Source organism: Telmatherina bonti (genome assembly GCF_933228915.1).
Source record: "Telmatherina bonti genome assembly, chromosome: 23".
Lineage (NCBI taxonomy): Eukaryota > Metazoa > Chordata > Actinopteri > Atheriniformes > Telmatherinidae > Telmatherina > Telmatherina bonti.
In genome coordinates, this window is record NC_136632.1 from 32,824,522 (window position 1) to 32,844,774 (window position 20,253).

At 40.4% G+C, this 20,253-nt stretch overlaps 1 protein-coding gene across 1 annotated transcript in view; it reads left to right on the plus strand.

Moving 5' to 3' along the window:
* Positions 1-20,253, plus strand: part of LOC306773585 (protein-methionine sulfoxide oxidase mical3b-like) — a gene marked incomplete at both ends in the record, with an annotated part of 71,213 nt that overhangs the window by 38,812 nt on the left and 12,148 nt on the right. Inside the window, one exon of the mRNA XM_079263440.1 lies at positions 5,917-6,089. Within this exon, the coding sequence (XP_079119566.1) occupies positions 5,917-6,089 (173 nt within the window). The remainder of the gene's footprint in view (positions 1-5,916; positions 6,090-20,253) is intronic.

A 20,253-nucleotide genomic window follows, 5' to 3' on the forward strand; every position in this document is an offset into this window, starting at 1 on the left:
ACGTTTCCTCCATTAAGTCTTCCAGATTTTTAATCTAGGTTCTAGATATATCCTCTGACCTGTCTCAGGTTTAACCTTCTATCTTCCTTGTGTTTGCTCTGACACATCCCAAGGTCCAATGTTCTATGTTCAAAATATGCCTTCAGGGTTCCTGGATAAGAGCTGAATAAAACTAGATTTTAGGATAAACGCCGGGAAATCCTCGGTCTGGATTTGATCTGTGAGACAGGATCTTCAGGAACGATGTCATGATCTGATTATGATGTAACCCTTCAGGTTGTGGCCAGAGATGAAGAATCAGGAGAAGAAGTTTCCGCCTCGGTAGATGTTGAAGTACTGCAGAGAGGACAGACGGGTGAGAACGGTCATGGTTACGTATTTTGCAGAACCTCGCGGTGCGTTCACTGATAATGTAATTTGCAGAACCTCGCGGTGCGTTCACTGATAATGTAATTTGCAGAACCTCGCGGTGCGTTCACTGATAATGTATTTTGCAGAACCTCGCGGTGCGTTCACTGATAATGTATTTTGCAGAACCTCGCGGTGCGTTCACTGATAATGTAATTTGCAGAACCTCGCGGTGCGTTCACTGATAATGTATTTTGCAGAACCTCGCGGTGCGTTCACTGATAATGTAATTTGCAGTACCTCGCGGTGCGTTCACTGATAATGTATTTTGCGGTGCGTTTACTGATAATGTATTTTGCAGTACCTCGCGGTGCGTTCACTGATAATGTATTTTGCAGAACCTCGCGGTGCGTTCACTGATAATGTAATTTGCAGAACCTCGCGGTGCGTTCACTGATAATGTATTTTGCAGAACCTTGCGGTGCGTTCACTGATAATGTAATTTGCAGAACCTCGCGGTGCGTTCACTGATAATGTATTTTGCAGAACCTCGCGGTGCGTTCACTGATAATGTAATTTGCAGAACCTCGCGGTGCGTTCACTGATAATGTAATTTGCAGAACCTCGCGGTGCGTTCACTGATAATGTATTTTGCAGAACCTCGCGGTGCGTTCACCGATAATGTAATTTGCAGAACCTCGCGGTGCGTTCACTGATAATGTATTTTGCAGAACCTTGCGGTGCGTTCACTGATAATGTAATTTGCAGAACCTCGCGGTGCGTTCACTGATGATGTAATTTGCAGAACCTCGCGGTGCGTTCACTGATAATGTATTTTGCAGAACCTCGCGGTGCGTTCACCGATAATGTAATTTGCAGTACCTCGCGGTGCGTTCACTGATAATGTATTTTGCAGAACCTCGCGGTGCGTTCACTGATAATGTATTTTGCAGAACCTTGCGGTGCGTTCACTGATAATGTAATTTGCAGAACCTCGCGGTGCGTTCACTGATAATGTAATTTGCAGAACCTCGCGGTGCGTTCACCGATAATGTATTTTGCAGAACCTCGCGGTGCGTTCACTGATAATGTAATTTGCAGAACCTCGCGGTGCGTTCACCGATAATGTAATTTGCAGAACCTCGCGGTGCGTTCACTGATAATGTATTTTGCAGAACCTTGCGGTGCGTTCACTGATAATGTAATTTGCAGAACCTCGCGGTGCGTTCACTGATAATGTAATTTGCAGAACCTCGCGGTGCGTTCACCGATAATGTAATTTGCAGTACCTCGCGGTGCGTTCACTGATAATGTATTTTGCAGAACCTCGCGGTGCGTTCACTGATAATGTAATTTGCAGTACCTCGCGGTGCGTTCACCGATAATGTAATTTGCAGTACCTCGCGGTGCGTTCACTGATAATGTATTTTGCAGAACCTCGCGGTGCGTTCACTGATAATGTATTTTGCAGAACCTCGCGGTGCGTTCACCGATAATGTAATTTGCAGAACCTCGCGGTGCGTTCACTGATAATGTAATTTGCAGAACCTCGCGGTGCGTTCACTGATAATGTATTTTGCAGTACCTCGCGGTGCGTTCACTGATAATGTAATTTGCAGTACCTCGCGGTGCGTTCACTGATAATGTATTTTGCAGAACCTCGCGGTGCGTTCACTGATAATGTAATTTGCAGAACCTCGCGGTGCGTTCACTGATAATGTAATTTGCAGAACCTCGCGGTGCGTTCACTGATAATGTAATTTGCAGAACCTCGCGGTGCGTTCACTGATAATGTATTTTGCAGAACCTCGCGGTGCGTTCACTGATAATGTATTTTGCAGAACCTCGCGGTGCGTTCACTGATAATGTAATTTGCAGAACCTCGCGGTGCGTTCACTGATAATGTATTTTGCAGAACCTCGCGGTGCGTTCATCGATAATGTAATTTGCAGAACCTCGCGGTGCGTTCACTGATAATGTATTTTGCAGAACCTCGCGGTGCGTTCACTGATAATGTATTTTGCAGAACCTCGCGGTGCGTTCACTGATAATGTAATTTGCAGAACCTCGCGGTGCGTTCACTGATAATGTATTTTGCAGAACCTCGCGGTGCGTTCACCGATAATGTAATTTGCAGAACCTCGCGGTGCGTTCACTGATAATGTATTTTGCAGAACCTCGCGGTGCGTTCACTGATAATGTAATTTGCAGAACCTCGCGGTGCGTTCACTGATAATGTAATTTGCAGAACCTCGCGGTGCGTTCACTGATAATGTAATTTGCAGTACCTCGCGGTGCGTTCACTGATAATGTATTTTGCAGAACCTCGCGGTGCGTTCACTGATAATGGAATTTGCAGAACCTCGCGGTGCGTTCACTGATAATGTAATTTGCAGTACCTCGCGGTGCGTTCACTGATAATGTATTTTGCAGAACCTTGCGGTGCGTTCACTGATAATGTATTTTGCAGAACCTCGCGGTGCGTTCACTGATAATGTAATTTGCAGAACCTCGCGGTGCGTTCACTGATAATGTAATTTGCAGAACCTCGCGGTGCGTTCACTGATAATGTAATTTGCAGAACCTCGCGGTGCGTTCACCGATAATGTATTTTGCAGAACCTCGCGGTGCGTTCACTGATAATGTATTTTGCAGAACCTCGCGGTGCGTTCACTGATAATGTATTTTGCAGTACCTCGCGGTGCGTTCACTGATAATGTAATTTGCAGAACCTCGCGGTGCGTTCACTGATAATGTAATTTGCAGAACCTCGCGGTGCGTTCACTGATAATGTATTTTGCAGTACCTCGCGGTGCGTTCACTGATAATGTATTTTGCAGTACCTCGCGGTGCGTTCACTGATAATGTATTTTGCAGAACCTCGCGGTGCGTTCACTGATAATGTAATTTGCAGAACCTCGCGGTGCGTTCACTGATAATGTAATTTGCAGAACCTCGCGGTGCGTTCACTGATAATGTATTTTGCAGAACCTCGCGGTGCGTTCACTGATAATGTAATTTGCAGTACCTCGCGGTGCGTTCACTGATAATGTAATTTGCAGTACCTCGCGGTGCGTTCACTGATAATGTAATTTGCAGAACCTCGCGGTGCGTTCACTGATAATGTATTTTGCAGAACCTCGCGGTGCGTTCACTGATAATGTAATTTGCAGAACCTCGCGGTGCGTTCACTGATAATGTATTTTGCAGAACCTCGCGGTGCGTTCACTGATAATGTAATTTGCAGTACCTCGCGGTGCGTTCACTGATAATGTATTTTGCAGAACCTCGCGGTGCGTTCACTGATAATGTATTTTGCAGTACCTCGCGGTGCGTTCACTGATAATGTATTTTGCGGTGCGTTCACTGATAATGTATTTTGCAGTACCTCGCGGTGCGTTCACTGATAATGTAATTTGCAGAACCTCGCGGTGCGTTCACTGATAATGTAAATTGCAGAACCTCGCGGTGCGTTCACTGATAATGTATTTTGCAGTACCTCGCGGTGCGTTCACTGATAATGTATTTTGCAGTACCTCGCGGTGCGTTCACTGATAATGTATTTTGCAGTACCTCGCGGTGCGTTCACTGATAATGTATTTTGCAGTACCTCGCGGTGCGTTCACTGATAATGTATTTTGCAGTACCTCGCGGTGCGTTCACTGATAATGTATTTTGCAGAACCTCGCGGTGCGTTCACTGATAATGTAATTTGCAGAACCTCGCGGTGCGTTCACCGATAATGTAATTTGCAGTACCTCGCGGTGCGTTCACTGATAATGTATTTTGCAGTACCTCGCGGTGCGTTTACTGATAATGTAATTTGCAGTACCTCGCGGTGCGTTCACTGATAATGTAATTTGCAGAACCTCGCGGTGCGTTCACTGATAATGTATTTTGCAGAACCTCGCGGTGCGTTCACTGATAATGTAATTTGCAGAACCTCGCGGTGCGTTCACTGATAATGTAATTTGCAGAACCTCGCGGTGCGTTCACTGATAATGTAATTTGCAGAACCTCGCGGTGCGTTCACTGATAATGTATTTTGCAGAACCTCGCGGTGCGTTCACTGATAATGTAATTTGCAGAACCTCGCGGTGCGTTCACTGATAATGTATTTTGCAGAACCTCGCGGTGCGTTCACTGATAATGTAATTTGCAGTACCTCGCGGTGCGTTCACTGATAATGTAATTTGCAGTACCTCGCGGTGCGTTCACTGATAATGTAATTTGCAGAACCTCGCGGTGCGTTCACTGATAATGTAATTTGCAGAACCTCGCGGTGCGTTCACTGATAATGTATTTTGCAGAACCTCGCGGTGCGTTCACTGATAATGTAATTTGCAGAACCTCGCGGTGCGTTCACTGATAATGTATTTTGCAGAACCTCGCGGTGCGTTCACTGATAATGTATTTTGCAGAACCTCGCGGTGCGTTCACTGATAATGTATTTTGCAGAACCTCGCGGTGCGTTCACTGATAATGTAATTTGCAGAACCTCGCGGTGCGTTCACTGATAATGTATTTTGCAGAACCTCGCGGTGCGTTCACTGATAATGTAATTTGCAGAACCTCGCGGTGCGTTCACTGATAATGTATTTTGCAGAACCTCACGGTGCGTTCACTGATAATGTATTTTGCAGTACCTCGCGGTGCGTTCACTGATAATGTAATTTGCAGAACCTCGCGGTGCGTTCACTGATAATGTATTTTGCAGAACCTCGCGGTGCGTTCACTGATAATGTAATTTGCAGAACCTCGCGGTGCGTTCACTGATAATGTATTTTGCAGAACCTCGCGGTGCGTTCACTGATAATGTATTTTGCAGTACCTCGCGGTGCGTTCACTGATAATGTATTTTGCAGAACCTCGCGGTGCGTTCACTGATAATGTAATTTGCAGTACCTCGCGGTGCGTTCACTGATAATGTAATTTGCAGAACCTCGCGGTGCGTTCACTGATAATGTAATTTGCAGAACCTCGCGGTGCGTTCACTGATAATGTATTTTGCAGTACCTCGCGGTGCGTTCACTGATAATGTAATTTGCAGAACCTCGCGGTGCGTTCACTGATAATGTAATTTGCAGAACCTCGCGGTGCGTTCACTGATAATGTAATTTGCAGTACCTCGCGGTGCGTTCACTGATAATGTAATTTGCAGAACCTCGCGGTGCGTTCACTGATAATGTATTTTGCAGAACCTCGCGGTGCGTTCACTGATAATGTAATTTGCAGAACCTCGCGGTGCGTTCACTGATAATGTAATTTGCAGAACCTCGCGGTGCGTTCACTGATAATGTATTTTGCAGAACCTCACGGTGCGTTCACTGATAATGTATTTTGCAGAACCTCGCGGTGCGTTCACTGATAATGTAATTTGCAGAACCTCGCGGTGCGTTCACTGATAATGTATTTTGCAGAACCTCGCGGTGCGTTCACTGATAATGTAATTTGCAGAACCTCGTGGTGCGTTCACTGATAATGTATTTTGCAGAACCTCGCGGTGCGTTCACTGATAATGTAATTTGCAGAACCTCGCGGTGCGTTCACTGATAATGTATTTTGCAGTACCTCGCGGTGCGTTCACTGAGCAGCAGATGTTTGGGGATGTGGACAGTCGGCTAGCCGGAGGCCTTGCAGCGATGTTCCTCTTGATGTTTCTGTCTGTGGTTCTGTTCATCATGCTTCGGGCCGTCCGGAGGAGACACGCAGAGCCCGACGAGGGAAAACACGCCAACGTGGTACAAATTGAAAAACTTAAAATGTTGTTTGTGTACAAACAAAGATGCTGACTTTCTGAAGTGGTTTACCCTGAGAATGAACCGGTTTAACCTGAGAATGAACTGGTTTACCCTGAGAATGAACCGGTTTAACCTGAGAATGAACTGGTTTACCCTGAGAATGAACTGGTTTAATCTCAGAATGAACTGGTTTACCCTGAGAATGAAGTGGTTTAATCTCAGAATGAACCGGTTTAATCTCAGAATGAACTGGTACACCCTGAAAATGAACTGGTATACACTGAGAATGAACTTGTTTAATCTCAGAATGAACTGGTTTACTCTCAAAATGAACTGGTTTAATCTAGGAATGAACTGGTTTAATCTCAGAATGAACTGGTTTACCCTGAGAATGAACTGGTTTAATCTCATAATGACCTGGTTTAATCTCAGAATGAACTGGTTTACCCTGAGAATGAACTGGTTTCATCTCATAATGACCTGGTTTAATCACAGAATGAACTGGTTTAATCTCAGAAAGAACTGGTATACCCTGAGAATGAACTGGTTTACTGTGAGAATGAACTGGTTTAATCTCAGAATGAACTGGTTTAATCTCAGAAGGAACTGGTTAACCCTGGGATTAAACTGGTTTGATCTTAGTATGAACAGGTTTAACCTAAAAATGAACCGATTTAACCTGAGAATGAATTGGTTGATCTCACAAGGAACTGATATATCCTGAGACTTAACTGGTTTAATCGTAGAAAACTGGTTTGAACTGGTTTACCCTGAGAATGAACCAGTTTAATCTCAAAATTAACTGGTTTGATTCAAAGTATGAACTGGTTTAATCTCAGAATGAACTGGTTTACCCTGAGAATGAACAGGGTTAATCGCAAAATGAACTGGTTTACCCTAAGAATGAACTGGTATACCCTGACAATGAACCGGTTTAATCTCAGAATGAACTGGTTTACCCTGAGAATGAACTGGTTTAATCACAGAATGAACTGGTTTAATCTCAGAATGAACTGGTATACCCTGACAATAAACTGGTTTACCGTGATAATGAACTGGTTTAATCTCAGAATGAACTGGTTAACCCTGGGATTAAACTGGTTTAATCTTAGAATAAACTGGTTTACCCTGATAGTGAATTGGTTTACCCTGAGAATGAACCAGTTTAATCTCAGAATGAACTGGTTTAAGCACAGAATGAACTGGTATACCCTGATAGTGAACTGGTTTGATCTCAGAATGAACTGGTTTACCCTGAAAATGAACTGGTTTACCCTGATAGTGAACTGGTTTACACTGAGAATGAACCAGTTTAATCTCAAAATTAACTGGTTTGACTCAAAGTATGAACTGGTTTAATCTCAGAATGAACTGGTTTACCCTGAGAATGAACAGGGTTAATCGCAAAATGAACTGCTTTACCCTGAGAATGAACTGGTATACCTTGATAGTGAACTGGTTTGATCTCAAAATGAACTGGTTTACTCTCAGAATGAACTGGTTTAATCTCAGAATGAACTGGTTTACTCAGAATGAACTGGTATACCCTGAGAATGAACTGGTTTAAATCTCAGAATGAACTGGTTTACTCTCAGAATGAACTGGTATACCCTGAGAATCAACTGGTTTACCCTGAGAATGAACTGTTTTCATCTCAGAATGAACTGGTTTAATCTCAGAATGAACTGGTTTACACTGAGAACGAATTAGTTTACCCTGAGAATGAACTGGTTTAATCTCAGAATGAACTGGTTTACACTGAGAACGAATTAGTTTACCCTGAGAATGAACTGGCTTAATCTCAGAATGAACTGGTTTAATCTCAGAATGAACTGGTTAACCCTGGGATTAAACTGGTTTAATCTCAGAATTAACTGGTTTACACTGAGAGCGAACTAGTTTACCCTGAGAATGAACTGGTTTAATCTCAGAATGAACTGGTTTACTCTCAGAATGAACTGGTTTAATCTCAGAATGAACTGGTTTACCCTGAGAATAAACTGGTTTACTCTCAGAATGAACTGGCTTAATCTCAGAATGAACTGGTTTAATCTCAGAATTAACTGGTTTACACTGAGAGCGACTTAGTTTACCCTGAGAATTAACTGGTTTATTCTCAGAATGAACTGCTTCACCCTGAGAATGAACTGGTTTACCCTGAGAAGGAACTGGTTTAATCTCAGAATGAACTGGTTTAGTCTCAGAATGAACTGGTTCGCCATGAGAATGAACGGGTATATCCTGATAGTGAACTGGTTTTTATCACAAAATAAACTGGTTTAATCTCAGAATGAACTGGTTTATTCTCAGAATGAACTGCTTTACCCTGAGAATGAACTGGTTTAATCTCAGAATGAACTGGTTTAGTCTCAGAATGAAGAGGTTTAATCTCAGAATGAACTGGTATACCCTGAGAATGAATTGGTATATCCTGATAGTGAACTGGTTTATATCTCAGAATGAACTGGTTTATTCTCAGAATGGACTGCTTTACCCTGAGAATGAACTGGTATACCCTGATAGTGAACTGGTTTGATCTCAAAATGAACTGGTTTAATCTCAGAATGAACTGGTGTACCCTGAGAATGAACTGGTATACCCTGAGAATGAACCGGTTTAATCTCAGAATGAACAGGTTTAATCTCAGAATGAACTGGTTAATTCTCAGAATGAACAGCTTTACCCTGAGAATGAACTGGTTTAAATCTCAGAATGAACTGGTTTACTCTCAGAATGAACTGGTTTACCCTGAGAATGAACTGGTTTAATCTCAGAATGAACTGGTTTAGTCTCAGAATGAACTGGTTCGCCATGAGAATGAACGGGTATATCCTGATAGTGAACTGGTTTTTATCTCAAAATAAACTGGTTTAATCTCAGAATGAACTGGTTTACTCTCAGAATGAACTGGTATACCCTGATAGTGAACTCGTTTGATCTCAAAATGAACTGGTTTAATCTCAGAATGAACTGGTTTACCCTGAGAATGAACTGGTAAACCATAAGAATGAACTGGTTTACTCAGAATGAACTGGTTTACACTGAGAACGAACTAGTTTACCCTGAGAATGAACTGGTTTAATCTCAAAATGAACTGGTTCACTCTCAGAATGAACTGGCTTAATCTCAGAATGAACTGGTATACCCTGATAGTGAACTGGTTTGATCTCAAAATGAACTGGTTTAATCTCAGAATGAACTGGTTTACCCTGAGAATGAACCGGTTTAATCTCAGAATGAACAGGTTTAATCTCAGAATGAACTGGTTTAATCTCAGAATGAACTGCTTTACCCTGAGAATGAACTGGTATATCCTGATAGTGAACTGGTTTTTATCTCAGAATGAACTGGTTTAGTCTCAGAATGAACTGGTTCGCCATGAGAATGAACTGGTATATCCTGATGGTGAACTGGTTTTTATCTCAGAATAAACTGGTTTAATCTCAGAATGAACTGGTTTAATCTCAGAATGAACTGCTTTACCCTGAGAACGAACTAGTCTACCCTGAGAATGAGCTGGTTTAATCTCAGAATGAACTGGTTCACTCTCAGAATGAACTGGCTTAATCTCAGAATGAACTGGTATACCCTGATAGTGAACTGGTTTGATCTCAAAATGAACTGGTTTAATCTGAGAATGAACTGGTTTACCCTGAGAATGAACTGGTTTACCCTGAGAATGAACTGGTAAACCCTGAGAATGAACTGGTTTAATCTCAGAATGAACTGGTTTACTCTCAGAATGAACTGGTATACCCTGATAGTGAACTCGTTTGATCTCAGAATGAACTGGTTTAATCTCAGAATGAACTGGTTTACCCTGAGAATGAACTGGTATACCCTGAGAATGAACCGGTTTAATCTCAGAATGAACTGGCTTAATCTCAGAATGAACTGGTATACCCTGATAGTGAACTCGTTTGATCTCAAAATGAACTGGTTTAATCTCAGAATGAACTGGTGTACCCTGAGAATGAACTGGTATACCCTGAGAATGAACAGGTTTAATCTCAGAATGAACTGGTTAATTCTCAGAATGAACAGCTTTACCCTGAGAATGAACTGGTTTAAATCTCAGAATGAACTGGTTTACTCTCAGAATGAACTGGTTTACTCTCAGAATGAACTGGTTTAAATCTCAGAATGAACTGGTATACCCTGAGAATCAACTGGTTTAACCTGAGAATGAACTGTTTTCATCTCAGAATGAACAGGTTTAATCTCAGAATGAACTGGTTTAGTCTCAGAATGAACTGGTTCGCCATGAGAATGAACGGGTATATCCTGATAGTGAACTGGTTTTTATCTCAAAATGAACTGGTTTAATCTCAGAATGAACTGGTTTACTCTCAGAATGAACTGGTATACCCTGATAGTGAACTCGTTTGATCTCAGAATGAACTGGTTTAATCTCAGAATGAACTGGTTTACCCTGAGAATGAACTGGTATACCCTGAGAATGAACCGGTTTAATCTCAGAATGAACTGGCTTAATCTCAGAATGAACTGGTATACCCTGATAGTGAACTCGTTTGATCTCAAAATGAACTGGTTTAATCTCAAAATGAACTGGTGTACCCTGAGAATGAACTGGTATACCCTGAGAATGAACCGGTTTAATCTCAGAATGAACAGGTTTAATCTCAGAATGAACTGGTTAATTCTCAGAATGAACAGCTTTACCCTGAGAATGAACTGGTTTAAATCTCAGAATGAACTGGTTTACTCTCAGAATGAACTGGTTTAAATCTCAGAATGAACTGGTATACCCTGAGAATCAACTGGTTTACCCTGAGAATGAACTGGTTTAATCTCAGAATGAACTGGTTTACCCTGAGAATGAACTGGTTTAATCTCAGAATGAACTGGTTTAGTCTCAGAATGAACTGGTTCGCCATGAGAATGAACGGGTATATCCTGATAGTGAACTGGTTTTTATCTCAAAATAAACTGGTTTAATCTCAGAATGAACTGGTTTACTCTCAGAATGAACTGGTATACCCTGATAGTGAACTCGTTTGATCTCAAAATGAACTGGTTTAATCTCAGAATGAACTGGTTTACCCTGAGAATGAACTGGTAAACCATAAGAATGAACTGGTTTAATCTCAGAATGAACTGGTTTACTCAGAATGAACTGGTTTACACTGAGAACGAACTAGTTTACCCTGAGAATGAACTGGTTTAATCTCAAAATGAACTGGTTCACTCTCAGAATGAACTGGCTTAAGCTCAGAATGAACTGGTATACCCTGATAGTGAACTGGTTTGATCTCAAAATGAACTGGTTTAATCTCAGAATGAACTGGTTTACCCTGAGAATGAACCGGTTTAATCTCAGAATGAACAGGTTTAATCTCAGAATGAACTGGTTTAATCTCAGAATGAACTGCTTTACCCTGAGAATGAACTGGTATATCCTGATAGTGAACTGGTTTTTATCTCAGAATGAACTGGTTTAGTCTCAGAATGAACTGGTTCGCCATGAGAATGAACTGGTATATCCTGATGGTGAACTGGTTTTTATCTCAGAATAAACTGGTTTAATCTCAGAATGAACTGGTTTAATCTCAGAATGAACTGCTTTACCCTGAGAACGAACTAGTCTACCCTGAGAATGAGCTGGTTTAATCTCAGAATGAACTGGTTCACTCTCAGAATGAACTGGCTTAATCTCAGAATGAACTGGTATACCCTGATAGTGAACTGGTTTGATCTCAAAATGAACTGGTTTAATCTGAGAATGAACTGGTTTACCCTGAGAATGAACTGGTTTACCCTGAGAATGAACTGGTAAACCCTGAGAATGAACTGGTTTAATCTCAGAATGAACTGGTTTACTCTCAGAATGAACTGGTATACCCTGATAGTGAACTCGTTTGATCTCAGAATGAACTGGTTTAATCTCAGAATGAACTGGTTTACCCTGAGAATGAACTGGTATACCCTGAGAATGAACCGGTTTAATCTCAGAATGAACTGGCTTAATCTCAGAATGAACTGGTATACCCTGATAGTGAACTCGTTTGATCTCAAAATGAAGTGGTTTAATCTCAGAATGAACTGGTGTACCCTGAGAATGAACTGGTATACCCTGAGAATGAACCGGTTTAATCTCAGAATGAACAGGTTTAATCTCAGAATGAACTGGTTAATTATCAGAATGAACAGCTTTACCCTGAGAATGAACTGGTTTAAATCTCAGAATGAACTGGTTTACTCTCAGAATGAACTGGTTTACTCTCAGAATGAACTGGTTTAAATCTCAGAATGAACTGGTATACCCTGAGAATCAACTGGTTTACCCTGAGAATGAACTGTTTTCATCTCAGAATGAACAGGTTTAATCTCAGAATGAACTAGTTCACCCTGAGAATGAACTGGTTTAATCTCAGAATGAACTGGTTTAGTCTCAGAATGAACTGGTTCGCCATGAGAATGAACGGGTATATCCTGATAGTGAACTGGTTTTTATCTCAAAATGAACTGGTTTAATCTCAGAATGAACTGGTTTACTCTCAGAATGAACTGGTATACCCTGATAGTGAACTCGTTTGATCTCAGAATGAACTGGTTTAATCTCAGAATGAACTGGTTTACCCTGAGAATGAACTGGTATACCCTGAGAATGAACCGGTTTAATCTCAGAATGAACTGGCTTAATCTCAGAATGAACTGGTATACCCTGATAGTGAACTCGTTTGATCTCAAAATGAACTGGTTTAATCTCAAAATGAACTGGTGTACCCTGAGAATGAACTGGTATACCCTGAGAATGAACCGGTTTAATCTCAGAATGAACTGGTTAATTCTCAGAATGAACAGCTTTACCCTGAGAATGAACTGGTTTAAATCTCAGAATGAACTGGTTTACTCTCAGAATGAACTGGTTTACTCTCAGAATGAACTGGTTTAAATCTCAGAATGAACTGGTATACCCTGAGAATCAACTGGTTTACCCTGAGAATGAACTGTTTTCATCTCAGAATGAACAGGTTTAATCTCAGAATGAACTAGTTCACCCTGAGAATGAACTGGTTAAGTCTCAGAATGAACTGGTTCGCCATGAGAATGAACGGGTATATCCTGATAGTGAACTGGTTTTTATCTCAAAATAAACTGGTTTAATCTCAGAATGAACTGGTTTACTCTCAGAATGAACTGGTATACCCTGATAGTGAACTCGTTTGATCTCAAAATGAACTGGTTTAATCTTAGAATGAACTGGTTTACCCTGAGAATGAACTGGTAAACCATAAGAATGAACCGGTTTAATCTCAGAATGAACTGGTTTATTCTCAGAATGAACTGCTTTACCCTGAGAATGAACTGGTATACCCTGATAGTGAACTGGTTTTTATCTCAGAATGAACTGGTTTAGTCTCAGAATGAACTGGTTCGCCATGAGAATGAACTGGTATATCCTGATGGTGAACTGGTTTTTATCTCAGAATAAACTAGTTTAATCTAGGAATGAACTGGTATACCCTGAGAATGAACTGGTTTGATCTCAAAATGAACTGGTTTAATCTCAGAATGAACTGGTTTACCCTGAGAATGTACTGGTTTATTCTCAGAATGAACTGCTTTACCCTGAGGATGAACTGGTTTAGTCTCAGAATGAACTGGTTCGCCATGAGAATGAACTGGTATATCCTGATGGTGAACTGGTTTTTATCTCAGAATAAACTGGTTTAATCTCAGAATGAACTGGTTTAATCTCAGAATGAACTGGTTTACTAAGAATGAACTGGTTTACACTGAGAACGAACTAGTTTACCCTGAGAATGAACTGGTTTAATCTCAAAATGAACTGGTTCACTCTCAGAATGAACTGGCTTAATCTCAGAATGAACTGGTATACCCTGATAGTGAACTGGTTTGATCTCAAAATGAACTGGTTTAATCTCAAAATGAACTGCTTTACCCTGAGAATGAACTGGTATACCCTGAGAATGAACCGGTTTAATCTCAGAATGAACAGGTTTAATCTCAGAATGAACTGGTTTATTCTCAGAATGAACTGCTTTACCCTGAGAATGAACTGGTATATCCTGATAGTGAACTGGTTTTTATCTCAGAATGAACTGGTTTATTCTCAGAATGAACTGCTTTACCCTGAGAATGAACTGGTATATCCTGATGGTGAACTGGTTTTTATCTCAGAATAAACTGGTTTAATCTCAGAATGAACTGGTTTAATCTCAGAATGAACTGCTTTACCCTGAGAACGAACTAGTCTACCCTGAGAATGAGCTGGTTTAATCTCAGAATGAACTGGTTCACTCTCAGAATGAACTGGCTTAATCTCAGAATGAACTGGTATACCCTGATAGTGAACTGGTTTGATCACAAAATGAACTGGTTTAATCTGAGAATGAACTGGTTTACCCTGAGAATGAACTGGTTTACCCTGAGAATGAACTGGTAAACCCTGAGAATGAACTGGTTTAATCTCAGAATGAACTGGATTACTCTCAGAATGAACTGGCTTAATCTCAGAATGAACTGGCTTAATCTCAGAATGAACTGGTATACCCTGATAGTGAACTCGTTTGATCTCAAAATGAACTGGTTTAATCTCAGAATGAACTGGTTTACCCTGAGAATGAACTGGTATACCCTGAGAATGAACCGGTTTAATCTCAGAATGAACAGGTTTAATCTCAGAATGAACTGGTTTATTCTCAGAATGAACTGCTTTACCCTGAGAATGAACTAGTTCACCCTGAGAATGAACTGGTTTAATCTCAGAATGAACTGGTTCACTCTCAGAATGAACTGGCTTAATCTCAGAATGAACTGGTATACCCTGATAGTGAACTGGTTTGATCTCAAAAGGAACTGGTTTAATCTGAGAATGAACTGGTTTACCCTGAGAATGAACTGGTTTACCCTGAGAATGAACTGGTAAACCCTGAGAATGCACTGGTTTAATCTCAGAATGAACTGGTTTACTCAGAATGAACTGGCTTAATCTCAGAATGAACTGGTATACCCTGATAGTGAACTCGTTTGATCTCAAAATGAACTGGTTTATTCTCAGAATGAACTGCTTTACCCTGAGAATGAACTGGTATACCCTGAGAATGAACCGGTTTAATCTCAGAATGAACTGGTTTACACTGAGAATGAACTAGTTCACCCTGAGAATGAACTGGTTTAATCTCAGAATGAACTGGTTTGGTCTCAGAATGAACTGGTTCGCCATGAGAATGAACGGGTATATCATGATAGTGAACTGGTTTTTATCTCAGAATGAACTGGTTTAGTCTCAGAATGAACTGGTTCGCCATGAGAATGAACTGGTATATCCTGATGGTGAACTGGTTTTTATCTCAGAATAAACTAGTTTAATCTAGGAATGAACTGGTATACCCTGAGAATGAACTGGTTTGATCTCAAAATGAACTGGTTTAATCTCAGAATGAACTGGTTTACCCTGAGAATGTACTGGTTTATTCTCAGAATGAACTGCTTTACCCTGAGGATGAACTGGTTTAGTCTCAGAATGAACTGGTTCGCCATGAGAATGAACTGGTATATCCTGATGGTGAACTGGTTTTTATCTCAGAATAAACTGGTTTAATCTCAGAATGAACTGGTTTAATCTCAGAATGAACTGGTTTACTAAGAATGAACTGGTTTACACTGAGAACGAACTAGTTTACCCTGAGAATGAACTGGTTTAATCTCAAAATGAACTGGTTCACTCTCAGAATGAACTGGCTTAATCTCAGAATGAACTGGTATACCCTGATAGTGAACTGGTTTGATCTCAAAATGAACTGGTTTAATCTCAAAATGAACTGCTTTACCCTGAGAATGAACTGGTATACCCTGAGAATGAACCGGTTTAATCTCAGAATGAACAGGTTTAATCTCAGAATGAACTGGTTTATTCTCAGAATGAACTGCTTTACCCTGAGAATGAACTGGTATATCCTGATAGTGAACTGGTTTTTATCTCAGAATGAACTGGTTTATTCTCAGAATGAACTGCTTTACCCTGAGAATGAACTGGTATATCCTGATGGTGAACTGGTTTTTATCTCAGAATAAACTGGTTTAATCTCAGAATGAACTGGTTTAATCTCAGAATGAACTGCTTTACCCTGAGAACGAACTAGTCTACCCTGAGAATGAGCTGGTTTAATCTCAGAATGAACTGGTTCACTCTCAGAATGAACTGGCTTAATCTCAGAATGAACTGGTATACCCTGATAGTGAACTGGTTTGATCACAAAATGAACTGGTTTAATCTGAGAATGAACTGGTTTACCCTGAGAATGAACTGGTTTACCCTGAGAATGAACTGGTAAACCCTGAGAATGAACTGGTTTAATCTCAGAATGAACTGGATTACTCTCAGAATGAACTGGCTTAATCTCAGAATGAACTGGCTTAATCTCAGAATGAACTGGTATACCCTGATAGTGAACTCGTTTGATCTCAAAATGAACTGGTTTAATCTCAGAATGAACTGGTTTACCCTGAGAATGAACTGGTATACCCTGAGAATGAACCGGTTTAATCTCAGAATGAACAGGTTTAATCTCAGAATGAACTGGTTTATTCTCAGAATGAACTGCTTTACCCTGAGAATGAACTAGTTCACCCTGAGAATGAACTGGTTTAATCTCAGAATGAACTGGTTCACTCTCAGAATGAACTGGCTTAATCTCAGAATGAACTGGTATACCCTGATAGTGAACTGGTTTGATCTCAAAAGGAACTGGTTTAATCTGAGAATGAACTGGTTTACCCTGAGAATGAACTGGTTTACCCTGAGAATGAACTGGTAAACCCTGAGAATGCACTGGTTTAATCTCAGAATGAACTGGTTTACTCAGAATGAACTGGCTTAATCTCAGAATGAACTGGTATACCCTGATAGTGAACTCGTTTGATCTCAAAATGAACTGGTTTATTCTCAGAATGAACTGCTTTACCCTGAGAATGAACTGGTATACCCTGAGAATGAACCGGTTTAATCTCAGAATGAACTGGTTTACACTGAGAATGAACTAGTTCACCCTGAGAATGAACTGGTTTAATCTCAGAATGAACTGGTTTGGTCTCAGAATGAACTGGTTCGCCATGAGAATGAACGGGTATATCATGATAGTGAACTGGTTTTTATCTCAAAATAAACTGGTTTAATCTCAGAATGAACTGGTTTATTCTCAGAATGAACTTCTTTACCCTGAGAATGAACTAGTATACCCTGAGAATGAACTGGTTTAATCTCAGAATGAACTGGTTTATCCTGAGAATGAACTGGTTTACCCTGAGAATGAACTGGTAAACCCTGAGAATGAACTGGTTTAATCTCAGAATGAACTGGTTTACTCTCAGAATGAACTGGCTTAATCTCAGAATGAACTGGTATACCCTGATAGTGAACTCGTTTGATCTCAAAATGAACTGGTTTAATCTCAGAATGAACTGGTTTACCCTGAGAATGAACCGGTTTAATCTCAGAATGAACAGGTTTAATCTCAGAATGAACTGGTTTATTCTCAGATTGAACTGCTTTACCCTGAGAATGAACTGGTATACCCTGAGAATGAACTGGTTTAATCTCAGAATGAACTGGTTTAGTCTCAGAATGAACTGGTTCGCCATGAGAATGAACGGGTAAATCATGATAGTGAACTGGTTTTTATCTCAAAATAAACTGGTTTAATCTGAGAATGAACTGGTTTATTCTCAGAATGAACTGCTTTACCCTGGGAATGAACTAGTATACCCTGAGAATGAACTGGTTTAATCTCAGAATGAACTGGTATACCACGATAGTGAACTGGTTTGATCTCAAAATGAACTGGTTTACACTGAGAATGAACTAGTTTACCCTGAGAATGAACTGGTTTACCCTGAGAATGAACTGGTAAACCCTGAGAATGAACTGGTTTAATCTCAGAATGAACTGGATTACTCTCAGAATGAACTGGCTTAATCTCAGAATGAACTGGCTTAATCTCAGAATGAACTGGTATACCCTGACAGTGAACTCGTTTGATCTCAAAATGAACTGGTTTAATCTCAGAATGAACTGGTATACCCTGAGAATGAACCGGTTTAATCTCAGAATGAACAGGTTTAATCTCAGAATGAACTGGTTTATTCTCAGAATGAACTGCTTTACCCTGAGAATGAACTGGTATACCCTGAGAATGAACCGGTTTAATCTCAGAATGAACTGGTTTACACTGAGAATGAACTAGTTCACCCTGAGAATGAACTGGTTTAATCTCAGAATGAACTGGTTCACTCTTAGAATGAACTGGCTTAATCTCAGAATGAACTGGTATACCCTGATAGTGAACTGCTTTGATCTCAAAAGGAACTGGTTTAATCTGAGAATGAACTGGTTTACCCTGAGAATGACCTGGTTTACCCTGAGAATGAACTGGTAAACCCTGAGAATGAACTGGTTTAATCTCAGAATGAACTGGTTTACTCTCAGAATGAACTGGCTTATTCTCAGAATGAACTGGCTTAATCTCAGAATGAACTGGTAAACCCTGATAGTGAACTCGTTTGATCTCAAAATGAACTGGTTTAATCTCAGAATGAACTGGTTTACCCTGAGAATGAACTGGTATACCCTGAGAATGAACCGGTTTAATCTCAGAATGAACAGGTTTAATCTCAGAATGAACTGGTTTATTCTCAGAATGAACTGCTTTACCCTGAGAATGAACTGGTATACCCTGAGAATGAACCGGTTTAATCTCAGAATGAACTAGTTTACACTGAGAATGAACTAGTTCACCCTGAGAATGAACTGGTTTAATCTCAGAATGAACTGGTTTACCCTGAGAATGAACCGGTTTAATCTCAGAATGAACAGGTTTAATCTCAGAATGAACTGGTTTATTCTCAGAATGAACTGCTTTACCCTGAGAATGAACTGGTATACCCTGAGAATGAACTGGTTTAATCTCAGAATGAACTGGTTTAGTCTCAGAATGAACTGGTTCGCCATGAGAATGAACGGGTATATCATGATAGTGAACTGGTTTTTATCTCAAAATAAACTGGTTTAATCTCAGAATGAACTGGTTTATTCTCAGAATGAACTGCTTTACCCTGGGAATGAACTAGTATACCCTGAGAATGAACTGGTTTAATCTCAGAATGAACTGGTATACCCTGATAGTGAACTGGTTTGATCTCAAAATGAACTGGTTTACACTGAGAATGAACTAGTTTACCCTGAGAATGAACTGGTTTACCCTGAGAATGAACTGGTAAACCCTGAGAATGAACTGGTTTAATCTCAGAATGAACTGGATTACTCAGAATGAACTGGCTTAATCTCAGAATGAACTGGCTTAATCTCAGAATGAACTGGTATACCCTGACAGTGAACTCGTTTGATCTCAAAATGAACTGGTTTAATCTCAGAATGAACTGGTTTACCCTGAGAATGAACTGGTATACCCTGAGAATGAACCGGTTTAATCTCAGAATGAACAGGTTTAATCTCAGAATGAACTGGTTTATTCTCAGAATGAACTGCTTTACCCTGAGAATGAACTGGTATACCCTGAGAATGAACCGGTTTAATCTCAGAATGAACTGGTTTACACTGAGAATGAACTAGTTCACCCTGAGAATGAACTGGTTTAATCTCAGAATGAACTGGTTCACTCTCAGAATGAACTGGCTTAATCTCAGAATGAACTGGTATACCCTGATAGTGAACTGCTTTGATCTCAAAAGGAACTGGTTTAATCTGAGAATGAACTGGTTTACCCTGAGAATGACCTGGTTTACCCTGAGAATGAACTGGTAAACCCTGAGAATGAACTGGTTTAATCTCAGAATGAACTGGTTTACTCTCAGAATGAACTGGCTTATTCTCAGAATGAACTGGCTTAATCTCAGAATGAACTGGTAAACCCTGATAGTGAACTCGTTTGATCTCAAAATGAACTGGTTTAATCTCAGAATGAACTGGTTTACCCTGAGAATGAACTGGTATACCCTGAGAATGAACCGGTTTAATCTCAGAATGAACAGGTTTAATCTCAGAATGAACTGGTTTATTCTCAGAATGAACTGCTTTACCCTGAGAATGAACTGGTATACCCTGAGAATGAACCGGTTTAATCTCAGAATGAACTAGTTTACACTGAGAATGAACTAGTTC